The sequence below is a fragment of the Taudactylus pleione genome, unplaced genomic scaffold (genome assembly GCF_031769625.1).
Source record: "Taudactylus pleione unplaced genomic scaffold, aTauple2 ptg000442l, whole genome shotgun sequence".
NCBI classification, from domain to species: Eukaryota; Metazoa; Chordata; class Amphibia; order Anura; family Myobatrachidae; genus Taudactylus; species Taudactylus pleione.
The window spans coordinates 527,234-541,941 of NW_028284844.1; the positions used below are offsets into that span (position 1 = coordinate 527,234).

Genomic DNA, 14,708 nt, shown 5'->3' on the forward strand with positions numbered 1-14,708 from the left:
ATGCTAAAACGGTGGCAGGGCTTGCTGGGATATGAAGTTCCACAACAGCTGGCATACAAAGACACAATGTATCGTTATATGCTGCATGTAACAGTGCCGCGTCGGCCGCGGAATCTGACGTGCAGCACAACAGATGGGACGATTCAATGAACAATGGCCTGGAACAACGGATTGGGAATACACACTATACGATGTGTACGATATACATTATTCCGATCTGCGCCGGAACGATATATGTCAGACAATAGATTGTATACTGTGTGCCCAGCTTCAGATTGTAAGCTTAGCTGGGCAGGGTCATTTTACATGACAAAATCAACTGCAAATATATGCTTTTTTGCATTCTGAGGAAACCTATTTCTGACAACAGCGGAGAAACGCGTAAAGGAGTAAAGAAAATTCTGCCTAGGAGCAATTGTCCATAGCAATCATTACAGCCGTCCATATCACCTCTCTGTTCTACCACCTGGAGAAGCTTTAATCACTTGTAAACTCCCTCCGTGAGACTGTATCTGCAGAATACCACCAGTTTGCCTTGCAGTGTCATACCAGCAGGAGAGAGACCACATTGACTATGCATAAAGGAGCGGTAAGGCCGTATTGAGTGAGATACTATTATTCACCACTAAAGTAACTTTAATAATACCGCAATACCGTATGGGCTTCTGAATTTGGATACTGTGGGCCTGATTCAGACCCGGACGCTCTTTAAGAGCGTTCGCTCTGAATCAGGGCGGGTTTTTTTTGTTGTTGCGGCCCCCTGGCCGCTCGCTAAGCTGTGGGTAACCACCCACGGCTTTTGCGGGCGGCCAAGTGACGGTCGCGACCATCGGGGCTTGCGACAAGACCCTTGTGGTAGGGTCTCGTCCGTCGCAAGCCCCAGAGAGCTTCCTGCTCTAACAGCTCACAGCAACTTTGCTTTTAAATGTGAGACAGTTACCAAGCACACCTGTTGCAAAGCACCTAGGAAAACAGGGGGCTGCAAGCTTAAATGCATTGATCAATTCGGGAACCAAAACCCCTCTGTTTATTATGTTTATTATAATTATTGTTAGTTATTATGGTGAGTGCAGAGCCCCTGTGATTTATATATATATGTTGAGTCTCCAATATCCAAATATTCCGAAATACGGAAAATGAGACGGACTGAGAAAATTAAACCTTTGATTTTTGATGGTTCAATGTACACAAACTTTGTCTAAGGCACAAATTATTACAAATATGGTATAAAATTACCTTCAGGCTGTGTGTATAAGGTGTATATGCAACATACCTGAATTTTATGTATGTACACAAACTTTGTTTGAGCCACAAAATTATTGAAAATATTGTATATAATGACCTGCAGGCTGTGTGTATAAGGTGTATATAATGACCTGCAGGCTGTGTGTATAAGGTGTATATATAATGACCTGCAGGCTGTGTGTATAAGGTGTATATATAATGACCTGCAGGCTGTGTGTATAAGGTGTATAGAATGACCTGCAGGCTGTGTGTATAAGGTGTATATAACACATAAATGCATTCTGTTTGTAAATTTGGGTCCTATTCCCAAGATATCTCATTATGATATGCAAATATTCCACAATACGGAATATTCCGTTATCCAAAATACCCCTGGTCCCAAGTATTTTGGATATCGGAGACTCAACCTGTATATATATATATATATATATATATATAAAACTATATATATAAAAGGTTATGTATGATCCACCCTAACAACACCTGTATTAGGGCATGGAATAGAGGAAGGGTATAGATATATGCTGACAGTATAGAAAAGAGACACAGACAGACAGCGCTAGCACAAGTCATATACAGTGCAGGAATTACCGCAAATTGGCACTACACTCAACTACACAGACTCAGTGTCTGGTAGGCTCTAGCGCTACATATGCTGACCCTGGAGAGAGATATGTAGGGGGACCGAACCACGCGCTGCACTGAGAGAGCTGCGACTGCACCATGAAGAAAATGGCCGCCGGAGACCTCAGAGGGGGCGTGGCCGGAGGAGAACAGTTCAGAAAAGCCAGACCTCAGAGGAAAGGCGCCACGAGTTGACGGGAGGAACTGCTTAAACAGGGAAGCTGTCTCTCCTGGCTGATTATTAACCCCTGGGACGCTGGTTTACCGCACCAAAATGTCCTTGGTGGTCTAGTGGATTGCGATGACTGGAGCCTGCGTCCACACTCAGCCACCTCCGGTCTGTCCCCTGAAACCGGAGGTATCGACTGCCTTAACACACGGGTCACCGTAAGCGGTGACCCGCCTTACCTGACCCCTAAAGTCCGGTTGCAGTCTTGGCCTCTTCGGGGGCCCTGGCTAGCGCAGACCCCCGTAATGCCCGCTGAGATTCCCAGATCAGTACTGGCGTTGTGGTTCTGGAGGGGTGACGGAGCGGCAGCACAGACGTCCCTCGGACAGTCCGCTGCTGCGTGCTCTTGTTGAAGAAAAGATAAAACAAATCAAATCAGAAAAATAATAGCTTATGGGCTGCCTAAGCAGTCCCTGCGTAATGGTGACCAGACTCCGGCCGGGCACCAACGGAACTGAGGTGCCTCTGGCTCGGGGATGGGGTATAGAAAGAGTGGACCAATGCATCATGGGAGCTGAAAGCTTTTAACTGCGTGGTGCCCGGATTCAGTTGCATCACCTACACCCCAAGGTCTCCCTGTGGAGCCTATGGACCCTGAAGAAGAAAAGGGTGAAGATCTGTTGTATAAATTGTGCTGTATGAATATCTATATGTAGCCTAGAATTTATCCTACACTTTACTGAGGGGCATATTTACTAAAACGTGTAAAAAGGAAAAGTGGAAGTGTTACCCAACGGCAACCAATCAGCACCTAGCTCTCAGTTTCAGAATGTAGTAGATAAATGATAGTTAGAACCTGTAGTAATGCATGTATGTGTCTATTGGGTCTGTTACCCTGTAGTAATGCATATATGTGTCTATTGGGTCTATTAATCAAGCAGTGATAACCCATTTCTTCTGTGAAAATGCCAAATAATGCAGTATCCTATTTAACAAAAAGAAAAAACACCAATAAATCACTAATTTCTACTGCGGTTCCTCCATTATTGATGGTTAATGCAATCACCTTAGAGGCTCAATTTATCAAGTGGTAAAAAGCAAACGGTTTAGCCGCTAGGTAATGCCATCTTGAGGTGGCTATACCAGTGGTGGGCAACACACGGTCCAATGAGCCTTCATCTGTCTGTTCCCACTAGGCTGTTTTAGCGGGCTGCTGCGTCCTGCATGATTTTAAAGCGCAAAATGGGCCCAGCCCTTTTAGCAGCTCCCTACTAACACAGACTGCCGTTTACCTTCCACACCCTTGGGCTGCAGTGTCCAGCGAGTGGGAAAAGGTACGGTGCTGATCACTACCGGGTGAATAGATGCCGTGCGCATATATCCTGTGCGAGAAGAAGGCTGAAACCAGCATTGGCATATTATCGCTGCCGCAAGTCTGCAAACATAAGCACCAGCAGCAACAACTGCCTGCGCCTCTGATTGAGGCCTCCTATATTGTCAGGGAGATACGTGCAGAGATAAGGTAGTGAGGACAAGGAGGAGGCGAGTAAAATGGGTTTCCTGATGTAACACCAAGTGCGCTTTGAGGCGTGGAAAGTGTTGGATGAATATAGTTTACTTCTGCTGGACATTTAACGTTCAATGAGAGGTTACCATTGGAATGGGGGGCACCTTAGCCAACATTGAGTACAGACTAGAATTGTGTATAAACACTCACCTCACCATAGTAAGAACACAGATGATTGCAATAGTGACGACCAGACTCATTAATCCCCTCCCCTGTACAAACTCCAGGTCTGAGGGGAAAACACATATTGTAAGATACATGGTACAGTATACTGTGCTAATATAACAAAGTTTGAAGCAGTAATATTTAAAGTGTACTATGAAATTGCTGTGTCTATAGCATAAATGCAAGCAATATTTTTAATTAGATAATGGGATTTAGAGTGTAAGGACTGCAAGTCCAAGCTTTAGTTTGCTGGGCTTGTTCCTGCAATATTAGTGCCCACCACCACGACTGCAGTATTAATGCCCACCACCACGACTGCAGTATTAATGCCCACCACCACGACTGCTGCAGCCTTGTTCCATGCTGCTCAACACTGCAAGTAACCATGTGCTTTGAGGTCAATGGCTGGGGAGGAACACATGGAGATGGGTCTGAGTGCTGGTAGCCTGTATCGCCCTCTACTCACTGTAACTCTCACCTCACTACACCAAGCTTCAGTGTCCATTGATTCTCTGCCTCCCCTGACTGCACGTCCCTGCAGGTAACTGCACCTCTGCAACTGGTGATTACCTACAGCTGTGTTAAAGCCTCATTAGGCTGTGTCACTGTGCAAGTTCATTGTTCCTGTTTATAGGACTCATACTGGCTTGTCTCTGGATATTTGTTTGCTGCCAGCCTAACTGTTACCCACCCCTGACCTTGGCTCTTGATATTTGTTTGCTGCCAGCCTGCCTAACTGTTACCCACCCCTGACCTTGGCTCTTGTCTCTGGATATTTGTTTGTTGCCAGCCTGCCTAACTGTAACCCACCCCTAACCTTGGCTCTTGTCTCTAGATATTTGTTTGCTGCCAGCCTGCCTGTTACCCACCCCTGACCTTGGCTCTTGTCTCTGGAAATTTGTTTGCTGCCAGCTGCCTGTTACCCACCCCTGACCTTGGCTCGCCTCTGGATATTTGTTTGCTACCAGCCTGCCTAACTTTTACCCACCCCTGACCTTGGATCTTGTCTCTGGAAATTTGTTTGCTGCCAGCCTGCCTGTTACCCACCCCTGACCTTGGCTCTGGAAATTTGTTTGCTGCCAGCCTGCCTGTTACCGACCCCTGACCTTGGCTCGCCTCTGGATATTTGTTTGCTGCCAGCCTGCCTGTTACCCACCCGACCTTGGCTCGTCTCTGGATATTTGTTTGCTGCCAGCCTGCCTGTTACCCACCCTGACCTTGGCTCTTGTCTGGATATTTGCTTGCTGCCAGCCTGCCTGTTACCCACCCCTGACCTTGGCTCGTCTCTGGATATTTGTTTGCTGCCAGCCTGCCTGTTACCCACCCCTGACCTTGGCTCGTCTCTGGATATTTTTTTGCTGCCAGCCTGCCTGTTACCCACCCCTGACCTTGGCTCTTGTCTCTGGATATTTGTTTGCTGCCAGCCTGCCTGTTACCCACTCCTGATCTTGGCTCTTGTCTCTGGATATTTGTTTGCTGCCAGCCTGCCTGTTACCCACCCCTGACCTTGGATCTTGTCTCTGGAAATTTGTTTGCTGCCAGCCTGCCTGTTACCCACCCCTGACCTTGGCTCTGGAAATTTGTTTGCTGCCAACCTGCCTGTTACCGACCCCTGACCTTGGCTCGCCTCTGGATATTTGTTTGCTGCCAGCCTGCCTGTTACCCACCCCTGACCTTGGCTCTTGTCTCTGGATATTTGTTTGCTGCCAGCCTGCCTGTTACCCACCCTGACCTTGGCTTTTGTCTGGATATTTGTTTGCTGCCAGCCTGCCTGTTACCCACCCCTGACCTTGGCTCGTCTCTGGATATTTGTTTGCTGCCAGCCTGCCTGTTACCCACCCCTGACCTTGGCTCGTCTCTGGATATTTTTTTGCTGCCAGCCTGCCTGTTACCCACCCCTGACCTTGGCTCTTGTCTCTGGATATTTGTTTGCTGCCAGCCTGCCTGTTACCCACCCCTGATCTTGGCTCTTGTCTCTGGATATTTGTTTGCTGCCAGCCTGCCTGTTACCCACCCCTGACCTTGGCTCTTGTCTCTGGAAATTTGTTTGCTGCCAGCCTGCCTAACTTTTACTCACCGCTGACCTTGGATCTTGTCTCTGGAAATTTTTTTGCTGCCAACCTGCCTGTTACCCACCCCTGACCTTGGCTCTTGTCTCTGGAAATTTGTTTGCTGCCAGCCTGCCTGTTACCCACCCCTGACCTTGGTTCGCCTCTGGATATTTGTTTGCTGCCAGCCTCCCTAACTGTTACCCACCCCTGACCTTGGCTCTTGTCTCTGGATATTTGTTTGCTGCCAGCCTGCCTGTTACCCACCCCTGACCTTGGCTCTGGATATTTGTTTGCTGCCAGCCTGCCTGTTACCCACCCCTGACCTTGGCTCATCTCTGGATATTTGTTTGCTGCCAGCCTGCCTGTTACCCACCCGACCTTGGCTCGTCTCTGGATATTTGTTTGCTTCCAGCCTGCCTGTTACCCAACCCTGATCTTGGCTCCTGTCTGTGGAAATTTGTTTGCTGCCAGCCTGCCTGTTACCCACCCCTGACCTTGGCTCGTCTCTGGAAATTTGTTTGCTGCCAGCCTGCCTGTTACCCACCCCTGACCTTGTCTCTGGAAATTTGTTTGTTGCCAGCCTGTCTAACTTTTACCCACCCCTGACCTTGGATCTTGTCTCTGGAAATTTGTTTGCTGCCAGCCTGCCTGTTACCCACCTCTGACCTTGGCTCTTGTCTGGAAATTTGTTTGCTGCCAGCCTGCCTGTTACCCACCCCTGACCTTGGCTCGCCTCTGGATATTTGTTTGCTGCCAGCCTGCCTAACTGTAACCCACCCCTGCCTAACTGTATCCGTATAAGTCACACTGCGCATGTGCCGCCATGGTCCTGAGACGGTGGTCACAGTGAGGATTTATTCTCAAAGTAATTGATAGGCAGGGACTGTCTGTGGTCGGCAACAGCAGGCAGAGGGTGACGACACGCCTGTGTCTGGGGGGATCTCAGGCTGCGACTGTGATCCCGTACGCAGTTGAGAATGCTCCGGCATCTTACTTCGGTGGAGAGGCAGCAGTCTCCCTGGTCCCACTGCAGCCCAGGACACAGCAGCGAGGGCTGGGCTGCTGGCAGGAAGCCGGCACTTATCGGGCATTATTCTTCACCTGCCTCACGCAGGTGAAAAAATGCCTAATATCCAACCCCGTTATCACGGCCGGGACTGCGAAAAAGCACATAGGTCCGTGTGTTAACGAGGAGGAAAAAAACGGGAACCAAGTGAATTGGGTGTTAAAAAACTCCCAGCAAAATACACCCATTTTTCGCACCTGAAACGATATCGGGTTTAAATGAATTCCCCCCATAGTAGGTTAATTGGATTCTGACAAATGGTAACCCTAAATTATATGTGTGTGTGATTGCGGTCACATGCCTCTGATGTTTCTGGATAGGAAGACGAGGGAGCTATAGAGAGGGGACTGTGAAGTAGCGGAGGGGAGGCAGCGCCAGTATTGAAATCTACCTAATGATTGGACAAGAGTTGTTTTAAACAGGACAGCATTTTGTTATTATACTATCGCTTTAAAGGTAGTCCACAGTAAAGGTAAGTAGTATACAAGTTAGATATCTTTCTAGCAAAATTTAAGTTATTGAACTTATTAATATGTAAAGTGTGTTTTACAATTGACGGAAAACTTAACCACTGTAATGTGATTAACGTGTGACTTTAATATATTTTAAGCCATCCGAATAAAATATGAATATTGGGATTGGCCACATTTATTTTATTTATTACCAGTTATTTATATAGCGCACACATATTCCGCAGCACTGTACAGAGAATATTTGGCCATTCACATCAGTCCCTGCCCCAGTGGAGCTTACACTCTATGGGCCTGATTCAGAGCCGCTCGTAAGCGGCCGCTCGTTCGTTCCGAGCGATGTTAGCCCAACTGCGCATGCGTACGGATCGTTATACGCATGCGCTAACCAGTCAGTGCGGCCGAAATTCATGTGCTCGCAAAATAGCGAATGCCTGCTTTTTTGAGTGACAGAAAGAGGCGTATGTGGGTGGTAACAGGGGAAGGTGCTTGAAAATGGGGAGTGGAAATCAGAACGCAGGCGTGCTTAAAGGTTAAACGGGCGTTTTATGGGTGTGCATATTTAAAACAGCAGCGTCATTGACCACGTCACTGGGTTATTTTATAGTCAGAACTGCTCGCAAAATTGTGGTAGCAAACACCAACCCCAAGAATAGCGAGCAGTTCATACCCTTGTCGATGTACTCGATTAATCTAATAAATAGCGGACATGACGTAGGATGCGAGCGGCCAGGGGGCGTATTTTTCCAAAAAACGAACGCAAGTTTTGTTCGCTCGTTCTGACATAGAGGCGTGAACAGACCGCAAACAGCGATCGGTTCATTTGAATAGCCACCCCTAGTTTTAGAACGAACAACCGCAAATAGCGAGTGGCTCTGAATGAGGGCCTATATTCCCTACCACATGCTCACATACACACTAGGGGTAATTTTTGTTAGGAGCCAATTAACCTACCAGTATATTTTTGGAGTGTGGGAGGAAACCGGAGCACCCAGAGGAAACCCACGCAAGCACAGGGAGAATATACAAACTCCACACAGTTAGGGCCGTGGTGGGTATCGAACCAACGACCTCAGTGCTGTGAGGCAGTAATGCTAACCATTACACCATCTGTGCTGCCCCACATGTACAGTATCTGAAGTTCATTTATAAAGTAAACAAATCAGTGTCTGTCTCACCAGGACCTCTCGTTTCTTCACCGGCAATGTCATAGTTCTCAAACCTGACGATACTGAAAAGCAAAGAAAAATATGGGGGAAAAAAAAGGAGAAATTGTTTTAAGCATATTACACTAGGGTGTCAGAGCCTACTTACATCTGCAGGGCTAGGCGACCCCATTTTTAAAGGGGTGATGGGAATGGCTTATCGACATTCAGAATGAACAAGGGCGACAGCGGTATGAAGAACCCGACTTGCTGACATGGTAGTAACGTGATTTACAGCACTGCCGCCGTGTCAGCTTTAGAACTTTAAACATGATGGTAAAGCGTCTTGTGTAAAGTTGAAAAGCTGACACAGTGACGTTGCTGTGCATGGCATTCCTACTATGTCGGCATGCCGGGTTTGACATACTGCTGGCCCCCTTTGTCGACACTCTGAATGTTGATACGCTCACTACACCCTTTCGAAGTGCCAGTTATAGTAATTCCGGTATGACAAGTTTTCCCTTGCACCCCATACAGGTGCGAGGGACAACTTGCGATGTCGGTGGGCACAATGTACCTTTCTGGAACAGCACTTCCCGTCCACTGCGTTCGATTGAATTTCTCCCTTATTTCCAATTTGTCCAACTGAGTCGCAGCATTCTGTTACGCAGTAAATATCACTGGTACAGTAGATTCTCTCATCCACCATTTTAGGTGAGTTGGGTAACATACATGATCTCCTAGCCATCTTGGCCTCTTGGGATCAAAACCAGTTTTGCTACAGTAGTTTTAGGGCCTGATTCAGACCCGCTCGCGAGTGCATAGCGCTCGCAAGCGGGTCGATGGTCAGGCAGTGCGCATGCGCGGCGTGCCCCGGAGCAAGGTTGTCGATGATGCCCCGGAGTGAGGTTGTCGATGTTGATCGACAGCTCTCCCCATTTTTTAGGCGGGTCGGGGGGTGGGCTGCACAAACGGCCACAAACGCCTCAACAAAAGGCCACAAACGCCTGCCGTTTGTGGGCGGCCCTACTGGCATCACAGGTGATGTCAGTAGTGAACTTCCTGCTCTGTTAGAGCAGGAAATTCACTGGGGCTTGCGGTGGACGAGACCCTACCACAAGGGTCTCGTCGCAAGCCCTATGGTCACGATGATCGCGACCATCGCCAGGCCGCCCGCACAAGCTGTGGATTTTTTTAAAATCCGCCCTGATTCAGAGCGAGCGCTCGCAAATAGCGAGCGCCTCTGAATCAGGACCTTAATTCAAAACAAGCACAAACACAATCGTATCAGAAAGAGACTGCCGACTCTAATGTCATGTCCATTCACATACTGGACTAGAAGCTAGGCTCTCGTTACACAATATTCAGACACACATATTGAGTTTAAGATAATGCAATTTACTAGTCTCTGGCCAGTGTCCAGTGGTATTGGTTAATAGATTAGAGCCCTGTGTTTAATGCAATTTATGTTTCACGGAAATTAGATTGTGTCACTGTCTCTGCACATAGTGGACACAGGGCCTGATTTAGAGCTGGACGCTCTGAACGAGCACCCACTCTGAATTAGGGCGTTTTTTTTTTTTTTCTGGTGCGTCCTCCTGGACGCTCGCATTGCTGTGGGTTACCACCCACAGCTTATGCGAGCGTCCATGATGATGGTCGCGATGGTCAAGACCATCGGGCTTGTGACGAGACCCTGCGGTAGGGTCTCGCTGCCGCAAGCCCTGGAGTGATTTTGGCTCTATCAGAGCCAAAATCACTCCCACTGACATCACTAGTGATGTCAGTGGGGCCGGACCCAGACAGTAGGCGTTCCCATGGGCCCCGGCACGCCCACCAAAGGGGGCATGCTGTCACTCACCATCGACAGCACGCCCCCTTTGGTGCGAGAACCCGAGCGACGGCTTCCCCGTCGCTCGCCGGGTCTCGCGCATGCGCACGACGGAGCAGCCTCCGTCGTGCGCATGCGCATTTGGGTACCATCGACCCGCTTGCGAGCGTGCTGCGCTCGCGAGCGGGTCTGAATGAGACCCACAAGTCGCTATTGACATGTGAATAGATACAATGCTCACACTCTTGCGAATATCTTACCAGATCCATTTAGTTAAGATGAATGACAATTACCGTCTTGGCGAATGGTCCTGGGCTTCTGCGTCTTCGGCGGCATCCGGCGGAGTTTGCATTATCCTGGAGCGTCGAGGCATCGTGGGTCCTAAACAAGATGAGAAGCCAGATCCCTCAGGTGTTGTCACAGACAGGGATAAACTGCTTTGTCCTAACCACTGACAGATGATGTCCAAGAGACATTATTACACACTGAAGTGAATAAAGGGGAATGTTTTCCAGCCATGACTACAAATCTTTTCAAACAGCAGTGAAATATGTTTAAGGCGGTAAAGCAGAATATCCAATTCCTCAGCTGATGTCATTATGCAGCCAATAGGAGATCTTAGAATCCATTACAGCTCAGAGTACAGAAGGCCTGATTCAGAGCCGGACGCTATTTGCGCTCGCTCGTTCATTAAAAAGGGTCTGGCTATTCAAATGAACCGTTCGCACTTTGCGTCTGTTCACGCCTCTATGTCTGAACGAGCGAACAAAACTTGCGGTCGTAATTTTGAAAAAGACGCCCCCTGGCCGCTCGCACCATACGTCATGTCCGCTATTTAAGAGATTAATCGAGTACATCGACCAGCGTATGAACTGCTCGCTATTCTTGTGGTTGGTTTTTCCTACCACAATCTTGCGAGCAGTTCTGACTACAAATCAACCAAGTGACGTGGTTAATGAAGCTGCTGTATTAATTATGCACACCCATAAAACGCCCGTTTTGACCTTTAAGCACGCCTGCGTTCTGATTTCCACTCCCAGTTTTCAAGCACCTTCCCCTGTTACCACCCACATACGCCTCCTCCTGTCACTCAAAATAGCAGGCATTCGCTATTTAGCGAACAAACGATTTTCGGCCGCACTGACTGGTTCGCGCATGCGTATTAAAATCCGTACGCATGCGCAGTTGTGCGAACATCGGTCGGAACGAACGAGCGGCCGCTTACAAGCGGCTCTGAATCAGGCCCATAGTGTACTCTACTTGTGAAATTCCCACCTGTAATTCAACTTATCCATTACTCTAATTTCTACTGAATGACGTATCAGGTTTAAAAGTATAACAATAGAAAGCAAAATGAGAAGTGCAAGGAAAGACCTGATACAGATGTGTCCTCAAACACCAAGCCTTAATATGCTATACAGTGCCCATCGGGCATATCCACTTGCTGATGCCGGCAGCGACAGCGGGAGGCCATGCTGGATTCTGCAGCATGGCCGTCGGTAACGACATCCCCCATTGGGCCTGCATGTAGGTCCGACGGGAGGAGCGCGCATCGTCAGCAGCATAGCGGGTACACACGAGACGATGTGCCGATATGTCGCTCTAATCTGCCAGATCACACATAACGTCTAGTATGTACCCAGCATTGTTTGCATCGCAGAGAAACACCACTCACAGTGTAGCCTACTACAGGTGCCAGGCTGCGATTTAACCGCAAAGGAATATGTATTAATAGAGATTAATTATATTATTCACCTTAAATAAACCGAAAAATAACTACAGTATGTACTAATAATGAGTTAGTACATGCTGTAATATTAGTACCCCTTGTACTGACTGCAGTCCTACTGAAGGGAGGGTGTTTGCACCCTTTTCCACCAAAAATCCGGCTCCAACTAGGTAGACTGAGCACGGGTTGGAGCCGGGAAATACCCCTTTTATACAGGCGGCTGGACCCGGGTTATTTCCCAGGTCCAGCTGTTCGCACCGGACCCTGGTCTTCGGGTGTTACAGTGGACGCTTGGAGATTATCTCATCTTCAAGCGCTACTGAAGCCAGCCAATCCGCTGCAACCGCTGTTATATCTGCATGCAAAATGCTGTTAGCGTGTCACAGCTGCTGACGGTGTAACGTAGCATTTTGCATGCAGATACACCCGCAGTCACACACAGAATATAGCCATGCCACATATCATTTTTAATCAGCAGAAGCTGCTGGTGCATTCTATGTGCATCGATTTTGCAAATAAGGTGCTTTTAAATGTAAAAAGTCCCACAAAAAGACGCTCGGCGCTGCCAAATTGAACAGCAGTCGCGCTTTATGTTTAACGCGACTTGTATCGAATGGAGGTAAGATGTGTGTGGACACATCTGTATATATGTATAGCTCTCTTCAACTAGCATTGACTTAATGAAATGAAGGGCTGGGTACGGGATCCTGGCTGTTGGGATGCCGCGGGCAGAATACCGATGCCTGAAGGTAGCCTAACCCCCCTAACCCACCTTTCCCGCAGCCTAACCCTCCCCCTATCCCTAATACTGACCAGCGGGATGGTGACAACATCCCAGTCAGATACCCTGCCATTACCCTCCTAATATAGATACAGTGGGGGCGATTCAATGCGAATTGAATAGCGCCGGGAGCGAGCTCCAGGAGCTATTCAATTCAGTGCGCTGTGTGATCGGAGATTGCCGGTTATCGCACCTTAACAAGGGTGTCAAGGCACGTTAACCGGCATTCTCTGACCAAAGTGCCGGGCGCGCGGCTGTTAGCGCCGCGCTATGCAGAAAAACAACCGCGCACCCGGCACTTTGGTCGGATTTCTCTTCGCATCCCCAGGGGGGTGCGAGAAATCCTTAGCGCGCCCAAACAGCGCGGTGTACTGAATAGTTTCGGGAGTCCCTATTCAATAGCGCGTTGAATTGAATTCCCCCCAGTGACATGGATGAGTGATAAGCTTATAGCACTGCGTTGGGGAAGGGGAGATTGCTGGTTTATGCCCTATCTATGTTTATAAGAAATAAGCAATGTATAAAATGTACATATAATAGAACCTTACAGACGACATTGATGTGTACTAAGCGGAACAGTAGGAAAATGGGGATATATAAAGCCGGGGCGGCACCAGAGAATTGAAACCGCTTACACCAGTGGTGTCAAGCTCGGGCCCTCCAGCTGCATTGAAACTACACATCCCAGCATGCACTGTCACAGTTTTGCTATTAGGGCACGCTAAAACTGTGCCAGGGCATGCTGGTATATGTAGTCCCACAAAAGCTGAAGGGCCCGAGTTTGACAGCACTGGCTTACACCCTCTGTGCTGCTGAGACGTCGGTCAGGCTGTAGCTGCGGGCGCGGTGTCACTTGTCTCCTCACTCAGCTGAGCTCAGCCTGGGCGGGAAACTCTCGAGACCCCCGGGTCATTGCCGCCTCCCGCCCCCGGGGGCTCCGCCGCCGTTAGCGGCGACTGTCACACACACACCCATCCCGCTCTCATTTACCCCCCAGGCGGTTAGTAACTTTCTTATAAACATAGATAGGTCATAAACCAGCAATCTTCCCATCCCCAGCGCAGTGTGCCAGGGGCGGCCTAGGCCACCGGTGACAGTTCCCGGTCCCATACCTGCCATGCCCGCTGCCCGCGCGCAAAAACAAGCAAGCCCAGATGCCGCGCGGGGTGGGGCACCAGTCCCTGCTGCTGCGTTGTATGACGCATCTGCTAGCGCCGCGGTGCCCGGCCCCTGCTGCGGGCTTTATGGAGAAGGACCCTGCAGCCCTAGAGTGACCCATCTGCCTCCAGCCATATAGAGTAAGGTAAAGGAACATGTGTTGGCATTAGTAACGTAACTAGTAGCAGCCACCTTGACTGTGATGTACGGGCCGTATTCAATTTGGAATCGCAAACTCTGAGGCTGGACTTTTTCGCCGTCATCTGAGGTTTTGCCGGCGAAAACTTTTAGCGCGCGTCCCCGCTTATCCCCGTATTCAGTTCCAAACCGCCGAAAACGGGACCCGGCCAAATGCAAAAAGGTGAAAAGTGCGGTCATTTTTTGTGGAAATCAGCCTGACACCCCCCAAAAGATGCTTTGAGATGGGGGTTCACTTTGCGTACCCCCCGATTAGCCCTGCTGAAGGTATTTGGGGAATTTGAATGGTCTCAATAGGCGCTATCCAATGTCTTTGGTGACCGTGGTGAAGAATAGCATTTAGCCACATTTTTGGGGGAAAATAAGTATTCCCATCTAATGGGTGCTAGCAGATTTTAAAGTTGCGAAAGTCAAACATTAAAAAGCACCAAAATCGCACCATCAGCAATCACCTGCAATCCAAAAAACACCTCCCCCATACTTCCAGACCCCCCCAAAAGCTATTTCGC

At 48.8% G+C, this 14,708-nt stretch overlaps 1 protein-coding gene across 1 annotated transcript in view; it reads right to left on the minus strand.

Moving 5' to 3' along the window:
* Positions 1–14,021, minus strand: part of LOC148505683 (uncharacterized) — a 71,001-nt gene extending 56,980 nt beyond the window's left edge. Inside the window, exons 1-4 of the mRNA XM_088447811.1 lie at positions 13,956–14,021; positions 10,627–10,714; positions 8,536–8,588; positions 3,756–3,834 (exon numbers count right to left, since the gene is read on the minus strand). Coding sequence (XP_088303937.1) covers positions 3,756–3,834; positions 8,536–8,588; positions 10,627–10,714; positions 13,956–13,962 — 227 coding nt within the window. The 5' untranslated portion in view covers positions 13,963–14,021. The remainder of the gene's footprint in view (positions 1–3,755; positions 3,835–8,535; positions 8,589–10,626; positions 10,715–13,955) is intronic.
* Positions 14,022–14,708: the final 687 nt, after the last annotated feature.